Consider the following 21821-nt stretch of genomic DNA (forward strand, 5'->3'; position numbering starts at 1 on the left):
ACTGGTGTAGGAGCCAAAGATAGTAGAGGACAGCTGAAGCATCTTCCTGTTTCCTTCCCCTAGATGTTCCATTATTTATGATTTTATCTTGACTTAAGATACTGGGGAGGAAAAGGACTTTAAGCTATTTCTGTTGTAACAAGGAATTGCTGTTTAGAACAATATTACAGCCTTGAAACAGAATGCTGGACATTGAAAAGAAAAGAATGGCATGTTTGATGGTATTATCTCCAAAACTGTTGTCAGTGCCTAGAAAATACATCTCATGGAAAAAGTGTTTCCGGTCTAGACATCTCCCAATGTCATGTTTTCTGTGTGCAAAATTTTTCCATATATTTTATGTAAAGTAGTATAAGTTACAGGAGTTCCTCTTCATCGGTTGCATATGTGGGTTTTGAAAACACTATAAATGCATTTGATGTGCACAGGTGACCATGTGAGGAGAGGTGGTGGTTGCCACATGTAGATCTGCATAAAGCAATTCACAAAAAAGGTGTCTTAATGTATACAAGTTGATATTTGAGACCAAGGGGGTGCTTGCATACAAAGTGGTATGTGCACACATTTGGAATCATTTGTCTAATTAAAAATCCTTTGACTAGACAAAGTTGGACAGGTTCTTTGTAACTCAAATTTACCCTGGGATTGCTAATGGCTTTCTCCCCAAAGGCTCTAGAAGAGCTGTGGTGAAGGTCCAATTTACTGTTTCTTAAGCTTGGCTATTTTAAACTGTAGACTTGTCAGGCATAATCCTAAAGATGACAGAGTGAAATCCAAATAAATCCAGATCTTTATTTGCTTTCCTCTAATAGACATAATCTTGCCAGACTAAAGCTGTTACCTGTTAATCTAATAGATATACTGTATCCTGGGAGATTCTAGGCTGTGGCTACCCTGAACCTCTTACTTCCCCCACCATCCTGTTCAGGGCTGGGCTGCCTCTTGTTTTGAGGCCCTCTCTGGAATGTATTGCCTCCTCCCTGGGTAACTGCAGTCTTCTTGTCATATGGACTGATCAGTGCAGAGTTACCATAGAGCTGAATGCCATGCATATCATAGTTTTCAGAGTATAAGATACATTTTCCCCCCATAAAAGAGGATGAAATTTTGGGTGCATCTTATACACCAAATGTAGTCCCCCCCGCCCCTGCCCCCCCTAAAAATGGGGTGCACGGAGGCAGCAATAGGCTATGGCAGTGGTTCTCAATCTTTATAATGCTGCGACCCCTTTAATACAATTCCCCATGATGTGGCGACCCCAACCGTAAAATTATTTTCGTTTTGAATTTATCGCGCCTGAAGCCGTATTGGCTAGTGATCTGAACTGCTTGCGATTGCCTTGAGGACGGAGGCATTAAAGCGGAGACTCCTCCCCTATTAAGTTTATGGCGCCTGAAGCCAGATTAGGCTAGTGATTGGGAGTGATTGCAGCTGGCTTGAGAGGGAGACATCAGAGCAAAGATTTCTCTCTTTTTTTTAATTAATCGCGCCTGAAGCCGAATTTGGCTAGCGATTTGAAGAGCCTGCAGCTGGCTTGTGGAGTCAACCATTGGAGCGCGATTCTTCGACTCGCAAGTATACTTCCCATATTTCCGATGGTCTTAGGCGACCCCTGGCAAATCGTCATTCGACCCCCAACGGTGTCGCGACCCACAGGTTGAGAACTGGTGGGCTATGGCAATCCCTGCAGCCTGAAACAACTGATCTTCGGGAGGCCAATCCAGCCAACAATCAGCTGCTTGTGCTAATCAGGCTGTGCTGAAGCTGAACCTGAAACGGGCTGTTTGCTGCAAGGAGGCAAATTGCTGGAAGTAGAGGCAGAGGCAGAGGCAGAGGCAGATTTTTTTTCTTGTTTTCCTCCCCAAAAAAGATAGGTCCAGGGCGTCTTATACTCCAAAAAATACGATACTTATCAGGTCTCCAAGAATCAAGAAAAACACAAGGAATGTTATTGTCTCACCATTTTGAACCAGGAACTTGTAATATAAACCCAAAGTAAGTTTAATATGTTCTATTGATTTATGGCTGAGCATGAAGTATCAGCCATTATTTCTGAGTGTTCTTCAGTGCAGGGAGAGCTTGCATGCTTCCCTCTCAGGCCCCAAGGAACACCAAAGACATGTGGAATTACTTCTGAGCAGTTTCCTTGACTGTTCTTTATGAGCAGACAAAAATCTTCCCAAGCTAAAACAACTACAGGTAATCCTCAATTTACAACAGTACATTTAGCGACCATTCAAATGTACAACGGCACTGAAAAAGTGACTTACAATAAAAGTGACCATTTATTGCCATTGCAGCTTCCCCATGGTCACGTGATCAATATTCAGACATTTGGCAAACTTCTGACAAGCAAAGTCAACGGAGAAGCCAGATTCACTTAACAACTGTGTTACTAACTTAACAAGTGCAGTGATTCATTTAACAGCTATATCAAGAAAAGTTGTAAAATGATCTCACTTAGCAACAGAAATTTTTGGTTCAATTGTGCTCCTAAACTGAGGACTACCTGTATTTGCATCACTATAAATATACCCTGGAAATAATTAGGGAAGAACTTTTAAAATGCTCTTCCACCTGACCAAACTTTCTATGTTTTGCTGCCTCTCTGCCTTTTGGAATGCAGCCCCTCCCTCCTGGAAATCCAGAATACATTCCACCACATGAATGCCTCTCAAGACGGTCTTCGCCTTTTTCAACTTCTGCACTAAATCTGATTGGACAATCTTCCCTGGAGTTAAAATGGATTGTTCAACCAGTTTGAGCCTGTATCGTGACAGTGTCTGTTTTCCCTGCAGAAACTGTTGCCTGCAGCAAGTGGTCTGACTTTGAATTCAAGGGCAGGCATGGGGTGTTTCTCCTGTGAAAAGCAGAGCTCACTCAAGAAGCATAAAAGCAATCTTTTGCCCATCTATTTCAGAAGGCTTTCCCCTGCATCCTTAGACCACACAGATCCCTAACTTGATTTAATCTGCATTTAATCCTCCACTTTTTCCTCTGATATTTTGCTGTGAGTTAAGGGCTTACTAGAAGGGACACAGTGGCTCACGTGACTAAGACGCTGAGCTTGTCGATCGAAAGGTCAGCAGTTTGGAAGTTTAAATCCCTAGTGCCGCATAACGGGGTGAGCTCCCGTTACTTGTCCCAGCTTCTGCCAACCTAGCAGTTCGAAAGCACGTAAAAAATGCAAGTAGAAAAAAATAGGGACCACCTTGGTGGGAAGGTAACAGCGCTCTGTGCGCCTTTGGTGTTTAGTCATGCTGGGCACATGACCACGGAGACATCTTTGGACAGTGCTGGCTCTTTGGCTTTGAAATGGAGATGAGCACCACCCACTAGAGTCGGGAATGACTAGCACATATTTACAAGGGGAACCTTTACCTTTACATTTAAGGGCTTGCTCCCTCCCCTTTGCTGAAGAGTTTCTCTGTTTGGTACTGCCATGGAAGCCACAGCTTTTGCATTTTCATCCTCAGTTTTTGGGGTTTTTTTGTGTTTTGTTTTGTTTTGTTTTGTGGAGAAAAAGTAGTCCCTTCAGACAAACCTGGCTATAGGGATGACTTTTCTTGGGGGGGGGGAGTTCCAAAACATCAGCTTCTGAATGGGTTCACAGAAGGGAAGAAGGAAGGTAAGTTTTATGGGGGGGGGAGAGGTAGGGAAGAACACCACAATTGAAGTTTGGAAATGGGGCTGAGCTTCAAGTTGACCATGGGATTGAGATGAACAGATAAGGAGAAGAAAGGGTCTGTCCTCTGGATTCTATTCTCATGGTCCTGGACTTCAGGAAAGGGTGGCATTAATTATCTTTTCCACCATTATGTGGAAGACACTAAAATGGGAGAGTTGTGCTAAAATACAATCAAGTCCCTACCTTTGAGGTCAAATGCTAAAAAGCAACTTTTTCACTTCCATTTGCTCTTTCAATGTTGGGGTACATTGAAAGAAAGAACTCGTCCAAGTGAAATGAGCCTCTCAGAACTGGAGGTCATTGAAAAATTGTCATCTAAGAGCCCGTTAGAAGATGCAGCTAGAATAGAAGATTTTCTTAGTGCAAATAGCTTTGGTAACCCATTTTGTAGCCACAGACAATTGGCCAAAGGGAATGGGAATGGCCAAACTGCATTGATCCTGCGTTGATCCTGTTCTCTGCTCCTGTGATGCTTTGGAGATAACTTTCTCCTCCTGCTTCTTCTAACCCCCTTCCCACACTTCCATCTCCCTGTGTTCTGATGATTTCTTGGATGCCTTCCAACCATCCACTCTCCAAAACTCCATCTAAGAACTAGACAAAGTAATGAAGGCTTTTCTTTTTTTCCCTCCTCCCCACTTTGTGGTATGCTTACTTCATGCCTCCCTCCCCAGAGGAAAAGACTACGGTACTCTGACCTGGATTTTGAGGTGAGTGCCCACCTGGTATATAATTAAGTGAGTTGTGCCCTGTGTACCTGCTGGCCAGACAGTTGTCTAGATTCTATAATGATACTCCTGGGATGGGGAGTGTCCAGTTGACTTTGTTCTGATGGGATCTGAATTTGGGGGACAATGGTCTAGGTGAAAGCTCTGTCTTTATACCCTTGGTGTGGAGGATGGGCTGGAGTGGTAGGTGCCCAGAATTGGTGGCACAGTAGTTAAGATGCAGTATTGTAGGCTTATTCTGCCCACAGTCTGGAGTTTGAGTCTGAAGGGCTCGAGGTCAACTCAGCCTTTCATCCTTCTAAGGTCAATGAAATGAGGATCCATATTGGGGACACTGTAAACCACTCAGAAAGTTCTGTAAAGCACTATGGAGTGGTATATAAGTCTAAGTTCTATTGCTATTGTAAAATATTTACTCCTATCTAAGATTTAATTATCCCTTGAATAATCATGCGTATGTCTGAAGTTATCATCAAGCCAATGAGAATTTTCTTTCTTGAGTCAACCATCACACAGAGAAGTTAGGCATCTCTTAACTTTCCTTCTCCAGTAGGGAAGGGGATCAATTAAGATTAATTAATTAAGGTCCTTAATTAAGATTAATCAATTAAGGTCCTGGAGTTTTAGGGAATCTGATGGCTTCTGGGATGTTCTGGAAGAATTTCCAGAATCAGTGATCTTTTGTGAACCTCTATTGATTTATGGAATGGAAACAGAATAAGTCACTGATAACAATTATCATAAAGTCCTCTCTCTGAGACAGTGAAATCAAATATCTTTGCTTTTTCAAGAAAGACTGCAGATACTGTAAGAGTCATTCATACTTATTACTCAATGGTGAAGCTTGCAGAGAAAGCTTTTTGTACAATCTCCACTGCAGCCTCAAGAAGCTGTCCAGCAGAGCACTTTAAAGTGATTAAGGGTTTGTTGTCATCTGTTTTGGAAAATCTGATGTTGGAACCTTCAGGGATCTGCTGTGACAGATTTGTGAGGCATTTAGAGCATAAAATCAGTTGTCTTTATGTTCATGAACTCTGGATTTGATGCAATACATATTAAGATTTTTTGGTTATACCTGGCCAGTCTCTATGAGATCACTTTCCATTTCCAACTCTTAAGGAGACTCAATAAGACTCTTGAGGAACCATATGCCTTCCTAAATCCTGCCCATTATTTGAGGTACCCAAAGGGAGATGACTAGGTAGATCCAGAAAGTGGTGAAGGAATCTTTATGTGATGGAATAAAAGAGTCAAAAGAATCACTTCTGAAGAAGCTATTCCTAGATCCACAATATTTTGTCCAAAAATACTTAAGCATAACCTTTTTTCCAATCAAGGAAAGATGATCTATGTTGCTGCAAACATTCTTAGAGGATGCTGAGTATCTCAAAACCTTTTGGCCTGGTTGAAGAGAGAATCATCAGATCTGGTAGATGACCTCCTGTGGAAAAGAGACAGAAGGACTCTCTTCCTCCTAGCTGGTCTTTTAGTGGCTTTTGATAATATCAATTAATATCCTCCTGGAGCATTTCTGAGAGTTGGGGTTGGGTCCTTAGATTCCAGTGATTCCAGTAGGACTTTCAGGGAAAATTTCAAAGAATTATGCTACCTTAGCTATGCTGAGAGATGTCCACAATGGACAATTGTACAGCATCTGTACAAAGCCATCAGATGTAGTCATCAATTCAGGAATGAAGTATCATCAATATGCTGATATAAGTTGATACCTTCAGAAATTGATAATGATGCCTAACTCACAGGACTCAAAGTGGTTTGGAATACAACAAATAAAACTATGTTGAAAAAAAAACCCCTAGTTCTAAGGCAATTATTAGCAGTATTAGCTGTACGTTCCCTCGCCTCTGAAACAATTCATCCTAAAAAACTGAATCCAAACCGGATGGAAATCAAGGCTATGGGGAGAATCCAAAAATTAGGAAATTTGCTTCAACTAAAGGGGAGGTAATCCCTCCTGAAAGAGCAGGTATGTTATTTGAGGGTTATCCTAGATTATTACCGTCTTGGAGTAGACGTCATTGGAGCCTAAAGAAACTTATCATGTATCAGCTAAGCTACTGTATGTCTTGGTGTATAGCTACCAAGTCAGGTTACAGGTCTTAATCTTGATATACAAATGACCAGGACACCTGGCAGATTGTTTTGATTGCTAAGATCAACTGGGAAAGTCCTCCATTGGATGCAAAGAACCACAAACTTCCTCTGAAATGTTCTCCCTCTGGAAGTCCTCGAATTTCAAAATGTAAGGGTGAAAGTGAGCTTGGAGACCATCTAGTCCAACTTCCTGCTCAGTAGGAATACAATTGTAATATCTTCATCTGATGGCCATCAAGAGATTGTATCTGTTAGGCACTTTTTAAAAAGTCTGCTTTTTTCTTAAGGCATTCCTGTTATGTGATTGTTGTGATTTCATTTATGTCCTGTTCTTCTTTCACCTTTTAAATTGAATAAATTGTAATGTTTCAATCTGTTTTTTTTATTTTAAATTATTGCAAACTGATTTAAGATCAGTAATTGTGGATAGCACTGAAATGAAAATAATGGAAACCCCTCTTTGCCCACTGATCTTCTAAAATTTCAGGAATTAATGGGGGTGGGGAGAGGTTTTACAAATGCCTACATATTCTTGCCAATTTACTAATCCCAGAACTCTTGGGAATTGTGTCAGTGCAACTGGCATAAAACTGTTACAGACTTCGAGTACAGAATACCCAGGACTCTGCTGTCAGTCTGCTTTTAACTCAATGTCAGTTGGTTAAGAACAGGAATAGGTGAATTTGTCAAGTTTAATTTTGCTCAGATTCTCATTTCTAGATCAGCTGGAGGGCAGCAGGAGAGAAAAGAAGTTAGGATTCTACTTTACAAGGGCCTCTCTTCTAATGCAGAAATCAGCACGTACTGTTTTTCTAATATAAGCTTTCCTTTCCAAATGAGTTCCCTTCCTCTAATAAATTTCAGTTATTTTTTTGCCAATATAAGCATTTTGGGCTCATTTTCACAAATACCTGCATTTCCTAACATTTGGGTTAGGAAATAGCTTTGCAAAATTCAGAAAAACATGAATATTAAGAGATGGCTGCATATAGTTTGTGTCTTGGTTCTGGAAATAAGCATTCAGGAAATCTGGAATAAATGCAAACTAAACAGATTTTTCAGCAAGCCAGGAAAAGAGCAGCATCCTTCACCTTCAACTCAGGGCTCAATTTTATTTATTTTCTTAAACCGCACCCATCTTGTTTCTTCTCTTCCCCACTTTTCATCCCTGCAGTTGCACTGAGCTGTGGAAAAAACATTTTTGACCACATTTCTGGATTGATGCAGGGCAGAATGAGCTCTTTGTCTCAACTCCCGTTAGCAAAATTATAAATTACAACTCAACCTAAATGCAAAACCTTCAAAACCAGGAACAGCAAGAGTGGGGTTGATTCCCAGATACATTCCTCAGTAATCAAGAAAATGACTAAGACATCCTTGCCCTGAATACTTCCTAGTCTAGCCTGACTTTGAATGTCTCTGGGAATTAGGCATGCCTTTGCACTGTTCCAGCTGTAGCATCTCAGCTCAACTGGACAAAGTAAAATGTTTATGCATGCAAATTCTATACAACCTTTTTACCATTCCAGATTGCCCTGATAAAATCAGGGCCCAAGGACTAAGAAAGACATGTAAAGTCGCTTTAGAGTAGTTTCCATTATTATTCTTTACCTTTAGACAGAATCTTGCCGAACTAAAGCAATTATGCATAACTGCAGATGCATTCTGCAAAGTGCTAGGGTAATTTATTTTAACCCTCTCCCTGCCAACCAAAGTTTCCAAGCTCTGTGCCTCTGCCCATTGGAAAGCAGCCCCTTCCTCCTGAGAATCCAGATTACATTCCACCCATGGGTGGGTTCCACTTATCTTTACTACCGGTTCGCAACGGGATCGCGCTCGCACGCTCACTTGCACACTTGGTTTGCACACACTTCTGCGCATGCACAGATCATCCATGATGACACTGTAGTGGGTGGGTGGAACCTCCCGCTGGTTTTATTATAGAACCGGACCAAACCAGGAACAACCCACCATTAATTCCACCACAGTGCACCTCATGATGAAGCAGAGTAGGGCAGTGGCTCTTTCATACTTGCACGGGAACTAACCATTTGGCAGTTAGGCAGAAGACTAAAATGAAATGGGTTAGAAGTTAAAGGGTAGTAAAAAATATTTCTCCCTCTGCTTGCTGGGTGTGGCCACCTTCTAGGCATTTTGATTCATGTTGTAAGTTTAATTTTGTTCCTCAAAATGCCTTCTAGGTATTTTGATCCATGTTGTAGGTTTAATTTTGTTCCTCACTGCTGCTTTCTGTATCTTATGTTGTGATATGTTACCAGTCTGCTGATCGTTATGCTTTATGATGGGTGTTACTGTTGGCAATGTTCTGGAAGATCTGTTTATTGATTGCTTTGTTGTTTATTTGTTATTTTTGTATGCTTCTGAATCCTTTCAACAAAAAGCACACAGTACAATAAAGCATCCATGGTAAAGAATGCTCACTAAACTCGATAATAATGCAAAATACAATATCACAAAAGTAAAATAAACCAAATGATACCAACCACGGGTACACAATTCCCAAAATACAGGCAGTCTTTAACTTACAGTCACAATTGAGGCCAAAATTTCTGTTGCTAAGCAAGTCATTTCTTAAGTGAATTTTGTCCCATTTTTTGACCTGTCTTTCCACTTTCCACTATTTGAATCACTGCAGTTGTTAAGTTAGTAACAGGGTTGCTAAGTGAGTCTGGCTTCCCCATTGACTTTGCTTGTCAGAGGGTCGCAAAACGGAGTCATATGACTCTGAACACTATAACCGTCATTAATATGAGTCAGTTGCCAAGCATCTGAATTTTGATCATGTGATCGTGGGGATTCTGCAACTGTTTCCAAGGTTAAGTTTCTGGTTTCAGCCTCTCACCTCATGAAATGGCATGGGCCTCTTTGAATTGCTTGAATAGACATATTTTTATGTATTAAAAGCACTGCTGCCCCAATCTCATAGGAAAAGATTTCTGAGTAGTTTATTCACACAACCTGTGACCTTCAGGTTTACAATCTGAAAAAGGCAAAGCACAAGACAGAAATTTGATGGGGATGGGAAGGGAGAACAAGAATATGCTGAACCAGTCTTTGATTCTTACAATTGCCATTTGTAATGCACCTGAAAACTATTCTTCTCATCATCATCACAAAATAAGACAGAAACAGTTCAAGCAGAACATACCCCAAACCGTTGGTCGTTCATCTCAGCCTTTTCTAATAGAGGAAGCCTAGCCTGATCACAATGTTGGACGAAATGCATAACAGTTCAAGGATGTGTTTGCCTTCACATCGCAGTCTTCTCACAAGGCAGAAGTTTTGCTAGAACTTTAGAGGTTCAGATCTCATTTTACCAAAATCTGAGGAAGCTCAAGAGGTTGCAGTGCTCCCAGGGGATGATCTCTTTTTCAAATTTTTGGCAGACTGTTTCTGCGTTATCCCAAGATACTCTCAGAGCTAATCAATTGTGTATTTTAATAATAAAAAAATCCCTTTGGAAAATTAGGCAGTCCTGTTTTGCTTCCTAGTTACTGTCCAATTATTTTCTGCTTGTGCAACATTGCTGTTGGGAATTCACAACACAATAGTCTTTTAAAGTTGTCCTGGGTTGGTTACTCCCAGAAATAATAAGCAAAGGCTGCCATAATCCATGAGGGTTCTTCAAACAACCTGCAATTTACTAACAAAAAAATCATCTCCAGCCAACAGCTGGCAAGAGGGAAAAGCTCTCCACCCCAACTCCAGATGTTGTTTGTCTCAAAAAATAAAAAGTTTGACATGAAAGAACATGTAGAGTAAGGAAAAGTTATGAATGAACTAAATGGTAGGAAAGGAAGCAAAAGGATTAAAATTAAGGGACTTGGTGCACTGATGAGGTTACCAAGTTACCATGAAACCTCTATACGAAAAATGTCTCTGGAGATTCTCAGTCATCCGGGTCATGGTTGTCCCAAAGGTGCTTTTTCAAGAGGCAACTGGACTTTCTTGTTTTTTCTTTGAAGACATTTCATTTCTCCAAGAAGCTTCTTCAACTCTGACTGGATGGTGAGGTATGGACAGTTGGTCATTTGCATTCTTTTAGAGTAGGCTTGTCAAACTGGCAGCCCACAGGCTGGATGCATCATGTGCAGGCCACACCCACCTCATTTCTGCAAAAGCAAAAAATGTCACGATACGTCATGTGATGCGATCAAGTTTGACACCCATATTTTAGAGAGGCATTGAAGCCATCTGCAGATTTATCTATCATTGTAAAAGACAAAGGCCACTCTTTTGAAGACAGCAAAGTCCAGATTTTGGACAGAGAAGACTGCTGGTTTGAAAGAGCGGTCAAAGAGGCCATCTATGTCAAAATTGAACAGCCCTCTCTCAACAGGGGGCGGGATACAACTTCATCAATCTCCAGTCTACAGCACAGTCCAAGCAGTTCCAAGAAGGCTCCACACCCATTTGCACTACTCAGGTGACCCCGAGGACACAGATAAACCTCCTTGTGGCCTCAATGACTCTCTAAAAGGATGCAAATGACCAGCTGTCTGCAAGGAATATAAATCCTTCCATTCCCTATCATCCAGTCAGAGCTGAAGAAGCTTCTTGGGTGAGAAGCAAAATGTCTTCAAAGAAAATCAGGAAAGTCCAGTTGTCTCTTGAAAAAGCATCTGGAACCCTGACAGCACCTTTGGGACACTACAAGAAAACAACCAAGCTCAGAGAACACCAAGGACCCCACAATTCAACCCTAAGCTACAAATATTCTCTTCTATCAGTACTTTGAAGTTATTTGCCCGTTGTAAGTGCTTATGCCCTTTTTTCTTAGGCATCATACAACAGAGAACAGGGAAGCATACAATGGCAGCTTTTTTTGATACCCTCTTGAAGCTTAGCTCAGCTATCACCTTTCTAAGAAAGGAGAAGTTTTGACCTAGTCTCGACATCCAGCATAACAATCCGAACCTCCCCTTGCTTAGAAAGGTGATGGCTAAACTAAGCCTCAAGGGGTTATCAAGAAAGCTCCTGTACTTGATTCTTCTTCCATTAGCCGCATATTTTGGGTGAGAAGATATGAGGGATAGAACTCTTTGAGCCAAACAGTGACCTCTCTTTTCTCTTCTCTCTCCCTCCTTTCATCTCGGGGATTATTGCTGTGAACATTTGCAGAAAGTTATGCACACAAAGAAACGCCATTCAGAACTCTACCACGAATTGAATCAGAAATTCCACACTTTGGATCGGTATCGTGCTCCAGCCACTAATGCTTCAAAGGTAAGGATGAGAAGACAGGAATAAAAGGCAAGTCCTCAATGAGGTAAGGCTCAAGAGAGCTGCAGGCTTAGAAGCAGGTTTGACACCTTTGAAAGAAAGTCTAGGAAGGGAGCACTTAGCTGACTGAGCCCAACCCTTGGCTCAGTGCAGGACTCCAAATGAGAATATTCCTAATTGTATAGATTTCTTTACGACAGTGCAAGAGACATTGGATGCTAAGATACTATTGATGCAAGAGAAAAATGGCTGAGTAGCCTCTTCCTGAACCCATCCAAGATATTAAACTTTTCATCAACTCGTTTTAGATGGTCCTTGACAGTGGTGCAAACCCAAGTTGTTTTACTACTGGTTCTGTGGGCGTGGCTTGGTGGGCATGGCAGGGGAAGGATATTGCAAAATCTCCATTCCTGCCCCACTCCAGAATAGAATAGAATAGAATAGAATAGAATAGAATAGAATAGAATAGAATAGAATAGAATAGAATAGAATAGAATAGAATTTTTTATTGGCCAAGTGTGATTGGACACACCAGGAATTTGTCTTGGTGCATATGCTCTCAGTGTTCATAAAAGAAAAGATACCTTCATCAAGGTACAACACTTACAATGCTTAATGATAGTCATAGGCTACAAATAAGCAATCAAGAAACAATATCAATATAAATCAGGATACAAGCAACAAAGTTACAGTCATACAGTCATAAGTGGAAGGAGATGGGTGATGGGAATGATGAGAAGATTAATATTAGTGCAGATTTAGTAAATAGTTTGATAGTATTGAGGGAATTAGTTGTTTAGCAGAATGATGGCGTTTGGGGAAAAACTGTTTTTGTGTCTAGTTGTTCTGGTGTGCAGTGCTCTATAGCATCATTTTGAGAGTAGGAGTTGAAACAGTTTAGGTCCAGGATGTGAGGGGTCTGTAAATATTTTCACAGCCTTCTTTTTGACTCATGCAGTATACAGGTCCTCAATGGAAGGCAGGTTGGTAGCAATTGTTTTTTCTGCAGTTCTAATTATCCTCTGAAGTCTGTGTCTGTCTTGTTGGGTTGCAGAACCAAACCAGACAGTTATAGAAGTGCAGATGACAGACTCAATAATTCCTCTGTAGAACCTCCAGGAAAGGATACTGCAAAATCTCCATTCCCACCCCACTCCTGGGGAAAGGATATTGCAAAATCTCCATTCCCACCCCACTCTGGGACCAGCCAGAGGTAGTATTTGCCAGTTCTCCGAACTACTCAAAATTTCCGCTGCCGGTTTTCCAGAACCTCTCAGAACCTGCTGGATTTCACCCCTGGTCCTTGACATAGGACTATAATATAGACTAGACTTCCCATGGTTAAGCAAGGTAGTTCTTAAATGAGTAATGCTCTGTTTTATTACCCCTTTTGAAATGGTTGTTAGGTGAATCACTGCAATTATTAAGTGAATCCAGCATTCCCCATTGATTTTGCTTGTTGGAAGCTGGCTGGGAAGATGCAAATAATGATCACATGATTATGGGATGCTGGTTCTCAAGCGCTCACATTTTGGTCATGTGACCATGGGGAGGCTACAATGATTTTTAAGTGTGAGGATTAGTTGCAAGTCACTATTGCCATTGTAACTTTGAATGGTTGCTAAATAAATGGTTGTATGTTGAGGACTTCTTTGAATACCTTTATGTGTAGACCTCAAGGTGAAGGAAATAATGTAATTGATACAAAGCATTCAGTTTAAGGGGCTGATTGCCTTTGCAGTTTCCAAGCTCCTTACATGTACAAACGCACACCACCAAAAAACCCCAGATTGTGTTATATCTATAATCATGTTGAAGAATCATTGCCAAGATAGCACCTCCATACAGAAAGATATCCAGCTTCTAGATCAAAGGTTTCCAACCTTAGCAACTAAGACCTGTGGACTTTATGCTTCCTGGGAAATTTTGGGAATTGAAGTCCACAAGTCGTAAAGTTGCCAAGGTTGGACACCTCGATCTAGATATTCCCTTGTGATTAAGAACTGCAACTGACCAAACTCAGGTGTTTGACTGAAGTCTCACAAACTTTCCATATCTTATGGGCCCTTCTACTAAAGCTCTTCTCTCAGGCCAAGTATCTAGAATTTACACAACCAGTAGAATAAATTGTTGGATTTTTTGATTTTTTTTAAACAAATGAGTGAATTACTTTGTTAAAGAATCATTTTAAGATGCATTTAATAAAAAGAGAAGATTTTCTTTGAAGTGTCTTGGTTATTTCAAGAATGTGCTGGATTTCAGCATCAATATGCTGAGAGTGTAAAATAAAAGAAGGGCCAGGTGGTTTTGGCCTGCTCCAGAATGCAGATTTTTGGTTCAATAACAATAAGTATGCTAATAAAGGAAAAGAAATAAGATTTGCTAATGTGATATTGAATTATATATCAAATATTATAGTTTACTGATGTATGAAGAACTTGGGATTTATTGGACATGGGCAATAACTAAAAATTTGTTAACTTTGATGGAAAACACCACCTGATTTTAACATTTGGATTGATGAATTGTGTTCAGTCTACCACTACGTTCTGATCACTACAATATAAAAAAAGATGCTGAAACTATAGAAAGACTGCAGAGAAGAATAACAAAGTTGATAGGCAATCTGGAGGCTAAAACATACAATGAACAGTTAAGGGAACTCGGTATGTCTAGTCTAATGAAGAGAAGGACTAGGGATGACATGATAGCAGTCTTCGAGTACTTCAGGGGTTGTCACCAGAAGAGGGGTCAACCTATTCTCCAAAGCATCACAGAGCAGGACAAAAAGTAACAGATGGGAGATTCCTAAACAGATTCCTAAACAGAGATACAAATCAGAATTAAGAAAAACATTCCTGACAATTAATGAGTGGAACAGCATGTCTCCAGAAAGTGTGGATGCTCCATCACTGGAGGTTTTTAAGAAGAGACTGAAATGATCTGGATCAAAGATTAAATCATACATCAGAATTCTTAAAATTTCCATTCAGATGTTGATTCAAAAACATGCCAAAATATACTATTAAATACATAACATAACATTTAGAGATGTGTATTTAAATTTTAATTAATCGAACAAATGATTTTAATATCATTTGCTTTTTTTAAAAATCACATTACTATGGAAATAAGAATGAACTTATAGTTGAATATAGCAAGGTTTTGCCAAAAACCAGAAATAAATGCCAGTTTTTAGCAAAAATGTCATTAGTCGTTTTCATATGACCGCTGGACACTGCAAACAGCCATAAATGCAGGTCACTTGCCAAGTGGTCATAATGTGGGCATGTGATTGCGGGGAAGGACAGCAGCCCTCAGAACTGGGTCGTAAGTACCTTTTATGGGGTCCATTGCACCTTCAAATATTAGCTAAGCCACCAGTCATAAGTCAAGGACTAATTCCTATGAAGCAGGAAGTCTGGATTGATTTTTAACTGATTTGTCTATTCAATTTTTACTTATCTATGTTTAGGCAGAAAACTTTCAATATTTTTTACTCTTTTTAGATTTTGTGAGGCAGTTTTAAGAAAGGAATAAATCTGCATAATAGCATTGGTGTCTTATGAGAAATGGATATAAAAACTGTCCTATTTTTAAAAAATTCACAAACTTGAATGGCCAGCCTGAGTTGGAAAAAAATATAAATATTGATAGTCCTCGGCTTATAATAGAATAGAATTCTTTATTGGCCAAGTGTGATTGGACACACCAGGAATTTGTCTCGGTGCATACGCTCTCAGTGTACATAAAAGTAAAGATACATTCGTCAAGAATCATAAGGAACAACACTTAATGATAGTCATAGGAAACAAATAAACAATCAAATCCTATTAGGAAACAGTCAATATAAATCTTAAGGATACCAGCAACATGGTTACAGTCATACAGTCATAAGTGGTTCATTACCGTTCATTTAGTGACCATTCAGAGTTACAACGGCTTATGACCATTTTTCACTCTTATGACTGTTGCTGCATCCTCATGGTCATGTGATTTATTTTTGGATCCTTTACGATTGACTCACAGTTATGGCCTGAAGTCACGTGACTCCCTTTTGTGACCTTCTGACAATGAGTCAATGGGGAAGCCAGATTCAATTACAACCGTGTTGCTAATTTAAGGACTGCAGTGATTCACTTAACAAATGTAGCAAGAGAAGTCATAAAATAGGGCAAAATTCATAAGCTCAGAAGATAAAACCTCTGGTCTGGGTGACTGACCCAGACTGGATCCCGCAAATTTCTCATTTAACAGCATAAATTGTGGTAGTAAATTGGGGACTACCTGTAGATTAAAAACAAACTGATTGCATCCACACCCACAAATATGCATAATATTTATGTTACAAGGGAATCGGACTTTTACAGCAAGAAATGTCTGTGTGACTTTGGCTGAATTCAGGAGTGAAATCCAGCAGGTTCTGACAGATTCTGGAGAACTGGTAGCGGAACTTTTGAGCAGTTCAGAGAACCAGCAAATACCACCTCTGGCTGGTCCCAGAGTGGGATGGGAATGGAGATTTTACAGTATCCTTCTTCTGGAGTGGAGTGGGAATGGAGATTTTACAGTAACCCTCCCCTGCCATGCCCACAGAACCACTGGTAAAAAAAAATTGGATTTCATCACTGGTTGAATTCATCATGAGGTGGAGTGAAATGGGGTAGACCTTAACACTAAGTACTCATTTGGGCTCTTTTCATGCAGAGAGAAAAGCGATGGAGTGTCTCTTCAGGAAGTGGCGAAAAGAATATGACCAGTGTAAGTATTCTTTGTGGAGACAGAAAAGACATATGCACCACGCAAGAGGAGATAGAAACACCCTGAAGTCAAACTCAATTCCTGCCAGCTTCAGCCAGGCACTTTTCTTGGCAGTAGGACAAAAGTAATTAGCAATTTTCCTTGCAGGCTTTTTTCCCCACACATGGCTTCCCTATTATAAAGATTTTCACTACACTTCGCTTCATGTAATGAGTGAAGCCAGCCATAGAGCTTTTCCCATAAACCGTAGTTCAATGTATCTTGAATTGTGGAGTCCTTGGTGCTCTCTCAGCTTGGTTGTTTATTTGCAGATGTTTCATTTACTCAACTAGGTTACATCTTCAGTACTAGTGAGTGTGGTATTTGTTCCCTGTTTATATACAATAGTGTGGCCTGCTAGTCTTGGTGAGGGTGTGGTTTTCTCATCAGCAGTTTCTTGATTAGGGTATTGTTTTCTTTTTGTTTGCCTGGTGTTAATCCCTGCTTCTCTGAGTGTGTCCTTGGGGCTGAGTGTGTGGAGTCCTTGGTTGTCTGCTTGCAAATATTTAATTATACAACTGTATCAGTTCACTCCTTGATTATATATAGTGGGGTTTGTTTTCTCCCTGTTTATATATAGTAGCTTGCCTGCCAAAATCAATGGGGGTGTGTGGTTTTCTCCTTGATAGTACTTTGATTAAGATATTGTTTTCTGATTTCTGCTGCAGAGGATATATTCTGGTCTTTTCATTTCTTTCTCAGTTTTATTACTGTCTCTTCTGAATGTGTGTAAATGTGGTTTATCTATGTGTCTGAATTGCAAACTCCAGAAATTCCCAGCAGTTTTGGATTTAGCTTGCTATAGGATAAGTAGCAATTAACACCAGATAAACAATTAAGGGAAAAAACCACACCCCCACCAATACTGGCAGGGCAAGCTACTGTATATAACTAGAGAGCAAACTCCACACTCATGAACAGTGATAATGGTACCTACAGTAGTTGGGTAATGAAATATCTGCATGCAAACAACCAATCTCAGAGAGCACCAAGAAATCCACCAGTCAATCCTTAGCTACATATATTCTCTTCTATTGAAATCCGTTTTTGTAAGACTTTATTAAATTTCAACAAAAAATAAAATATAAGGAAACAGAAAAAGAGCAAAACCAGCAGTGCAGGAAAGAAAAAGAAGGAGAGAGAAGGAAGGAAGGAAGGAAGGAAGGAAGGAAGGAAGGAAGGAAGGAAGGAAGGAAGGAAGGAAGGAAGGAAGGAAAGAAAGAAAAGAAAGAAACAAAGAAAGAAAGAAAGAAAGAAAGGAAAAGAAAGATTGATTCCAACTTTCTTGGGTAGAGATTACATTAACCTCTGTAATCTAGGGCCTCTGTGGCTCAAGGGCCTCTGTGGCTCAGGCTGCTAATGCAGTCTGTTATTAACAGCAGCTGCCTGCAATTACTGCAGGTTCTAGTCCCACCAGGCCCAAGGTTCACTCAGCCTTCCATCCTTTATAAGGTAGGGACCGGGATAGCTCAGGCAATAGAGAAGCCTGTTATTAAAAACACAGAGCCTGCAATTACTGCAGGTTCGAGCCCGGCCCAAGGTTGACTCAGCCTTCCACCCTTTATAAGGTAGGTAAAATGAGGACCCAGATTGTTGGGGGGGCAATAAGTTGACTTTGTAAAAAAATATACAAATAGAATGAGACTATTGCCTTATACATTGTAAGCCGCCCTGAGTCTTCGGAGAAGGGCGGGGTATAAATGTAAACAAAAACAAAAAATACAAATAGAATGAAGACTATTGCTAACATAGTGTAAGCCGCCCTGAGTCTTTGGAGAAGGGCAGGATATAAATGTAAACAAAAAAAAATGCAAAAAAAAAATATCTTACTATAAAGTTAATGATAATATAAAATATTTCTAAAATCATAAATATTATAATTATCAAATCCCCAAATTAAAAATTCACTTCTTTCAGAATCAAGCAGAAAGTCCAATGGTGGTTTCCAAGTAAAAGCAAACCTAGGCAAAGTATTGTTTAATAAAAGCAATCAATTTCCACCATTCTTCTACTACAACCTTGAGTTGTATGAACCCAGCTCTATCTGAAGATAGAGTATAATGAATGTGGGGAGGTTTTAACCAAAGAGCATTGGGCACCTTCAATTGGACCTCTGTGGACCATAGATGGTATTGTTTCCACCCTGAGTCTCCTTCCTCTTCTCTTTCTTCAGCAAGAGATAACCAGCCCAGAGAGCCAGCAACAGAAGCAAAAGTCTTGGAGTACGTTCAAGGCCATGACACTGAGCTCCCTGCCCTCCAAGCCGCGGGAAAAGCTCGAACTGCACTCAGCCAACTGGGAAAAGCATTGCATGAGCCTGGATCTGTCAGAGGGCGACTTCCAAACAGAAGTGTGAGCCTCATGGACTCTGTGACTTAGCAGCCTATAAATATATATAAATATAAATATATATATATATATTTTTCACACTGACACTTTGGAAAAATCAAGCAAATCAGGATAGGCAAGAGTTTCTTCCCCTTCTGGTGTTTTTCTGGGGAGACTTTTTTAAAACTCAGCCCTCTCTTTAGACACTTCTCAAGGAGGAAGGGGAGGAGCACCAGGAATGCTGGGCGACTTCCGCAGCTGCCAAGCAGGTGCAGCCATGCTCACCTTCCCACACACCTTTCTCTGCTCCCCTTGCAGATCCTATGGGGACATATTCCTTTCTGCATCACTACGTCCCCTACCTCCCCCTCCCCCACTTCACTCTTCCAATTTCCCCACTGTGATTCACTTCTGGGACACAAAATCCAATCGTATTCATGGGTCTCCATTTGCCCCTCCAACAGGGTTGGCAGGAGATCTTGTCCTTTTTAGGGGCTCAAGAACCTTCCTTCCTTCCTTCCTTCCTTTTCATTCTCTCACCTCTTTTTTTCCTTCCTTCCTTCTTCCCCCTTCTCTCCCTCTTTTGTTTCTTCCTTTTTTTCCTTCCTTCCTTCCTTCCTTCCCTTCCTCCCTCACTCCACCTTCCTTTCTTCCCATCTTCCTTCCTTCTTCTCATTTTCCTTCCTTCCTCTCATTTTCTTTCCTTCCTTCCTTCCTTCCTTCCTTCCTTCCTTCCTTCCTTCCTTCCCTTCTTTCTTTTTCACTTTTGTTTTTTGTTTTTTTAATTTGGGTATTTCCTTATACCATGCACTGTGTGTCCTAACAGCATTCTGGGATAAAAGTCATCACCAGACATTTCCTCTCTTTCCCAATTGCAAATCTCACTTAGGGAATAGAAGCAGGAAAGAAAACCTTGCTACTTTCTCAGTTCACCCCACCCACCCACTGGTGCACACACACAACTGTCTTCCCACCTGTTTCTCCCTACCCAAGTCCTCTGTTCATCCACAACCCTACTTCCTATATATCCCTGGCCAGGCGGGTGCTGTAATTGTTGGAAATAAAAAAGGGAAAAAAATCACTCTATGCATTGTCTGCTAGTATTGTCGTCTTTGAATTAATGAGGAGTCATTACAGTAAAGAAACCATACCTGTACAAAATGAAATATAAATTCAAGAACTTGTGCCTTTTAAAAATGTAGTAAGTCTCCCATTCATCCTAGAGAAAAATCAAGATCAGTATTTCTAAACCTTGGCAACCTTTAAAATGTGCAGACTTCAATTCCCATGGGGAATTCTGGGAGTTGAAGTCTATACCTCTTAAAGCTGCCAGAGTTGAGAAACAGTAATCTGGTGGTCACTAAAAGTTGATGCCAACTTGAATTCTGAATTCTTTTTACAGCATGAGGTATATATCAGATGGTAAACTTCAACTATTTGGATAAAATTGATCCAAGTTGGACAAGAACATGTATCTTTTTTAAAATGTAGGATCTTTTTCCTTGGAGAACTTGAAGCTTGGAAATGTTCTTTGGACTTAAGCATCAAACAACAAGGTTCAAAAGAAGTTTCAAATAATTTTGAAGAGGTGGCCGATCAACTCAGCCAAAATTTCTGCTGGGGCAGAAGAATTCGACTGCATTTTCCCCGCCATCAGATTTTATTCCGCTTGATGAAAACGAAACTGCCTCCAAAAGTCTTTCAAAGAAGAGGACAATCTCAGGGACATTTGTCTTGTGGAATGTAATCATCTGATGGGTTGCTTTTCCAATTAGGCATAACATCCTTCTCATTACACAATCTGAATCTTCCTTGGCTACTTCCCTGCTTGTGTTCAATCCCAAGAAAGACAAAACAATAGAAAGAATCCCAGAGAACATTTCATAGAGTGGGATGTACCAATGAAACTAAGGAGTGGAAGGATGGATGCTTCAAACAAAAAGGCACTTAACCATCTTTAGGCCTGCCACCCTCCCCCCAATATATTCCGAAGACCCCATCTTGTGAAATGGACAATGCATTGTCAAGTAGCCTGAGAACAAGGTAGAAAAACAGAAGCCTTTTTTGCAGGGGAAGAAAATACAGGAAATCCTTGACTTACGACCACAATTGAGCCCAAAGTTTATGTTGCTAAGTGAGAAATTTGCTAAGTGAATTTTGCCCGCTTTTATGACTTTTCTTGCCTCCTTTGTTAAGTGAATCACTGCAGTTGTAATAGTAGTAATAATTTCCCCATTGACTGTTGGTCAGAAGGTTGCAAAAGGGGACCCCGGAGTACTGCAATCATCATAAATGTGAGTCAGTTATCAAGCAACTGAATGTAAATCATGTGACCATAGGGGGGATGGTGCAATGACCACAAGTGTGAAAAATGGTCATGTCCCTTTTTTCAGTGCTGTTGAAACTTTGAATGGTCACTAAGTGAACTGTTGTAATTCGAGGACTGCCTGTAATAAGGTCAGTTTTGGCATTGAGTGAGCCGGACGGCATTTTGCAGAAAAAAAGAAGTTTCATTTGTTTTCTGACCAGCTTAGGAACATTTCTAAGGAGGACCAAGACTATAGGTCTCTCTACACTTTGCAAGTTCAGCTGACACACATCTCTGTGGCAGCTACGGCACCTTAGTTGCTGGAATTTCTGCCTGTCAGTATTCCCAAAGCAGAAGTTAGCACAATCTGTGATGGTTTAGTCAGCACTTAAACCTCACTAGATCCAGTGGAATTTAATTGTAGAGCTGGCCAAGCATGTAAGGAGCCCTGCTCAAATTGTTGCAGGGGTATAGAAGAAGGCACTCCACCTCCCTTCTGTTGAACCCTCAAATCCCCCTGCAACCCACCACCTTGTTCTTTTCTTCTGCAGAGGAAAATATATTAACCTTGGAAAGATCAGTCAGTGTACAATTGATGTTAGGGAGGAAGTCT

General features: G+C 40.4%; 1 protein-coding gene across 1 annotated transcript in view; it reads left to right on the top strand.

Moving 5' to 3' along the window:
• The window catches only part of ADGRB2 (adhesion G protein-coupled receptor B2), a 396525-nt gene extending 377274 nt beyond the window's left edge, over positions 1–19251 (top strand). The window contains exons 28-31 of the mRNA XM_058195850.1: positions 4363–4398; positions 11671–11775; positions 16480–16533; positions 18746–19251. Coding sequence (XP_058051833.1) covers positions 4363–4398; positions 11671–11775; positions 16480–16533; positions 18746–18928 — 378 coding nt within the window. The 3' untranslated portion in view covers positions 18929–19251. The remainder of the gene's footprint in view (positions 1–4362; positions 4399–11670; positions 11776–16479; positions 16534–18745) is intronic.
• The last annotated feature ends 2570 nt before the right edge of the window (positions 19252–21821 follow it).

This window comes from Ahaetulla prasina, chromosome 10 (assembly GCF_028640845.1).
Source record: "Ahaetulla prasina isolate Xishuangbanna chromosome 10, ASM2864084v1, whole genome shotgun sequence".
Classification (NCBI taxonomy): domain Eukaryota; kingdom Metazoa; phylum Chordata; class Lepidosauria; order Squamata; family Colubridae; genus Ahaetulla; species Ahaetulla prasina.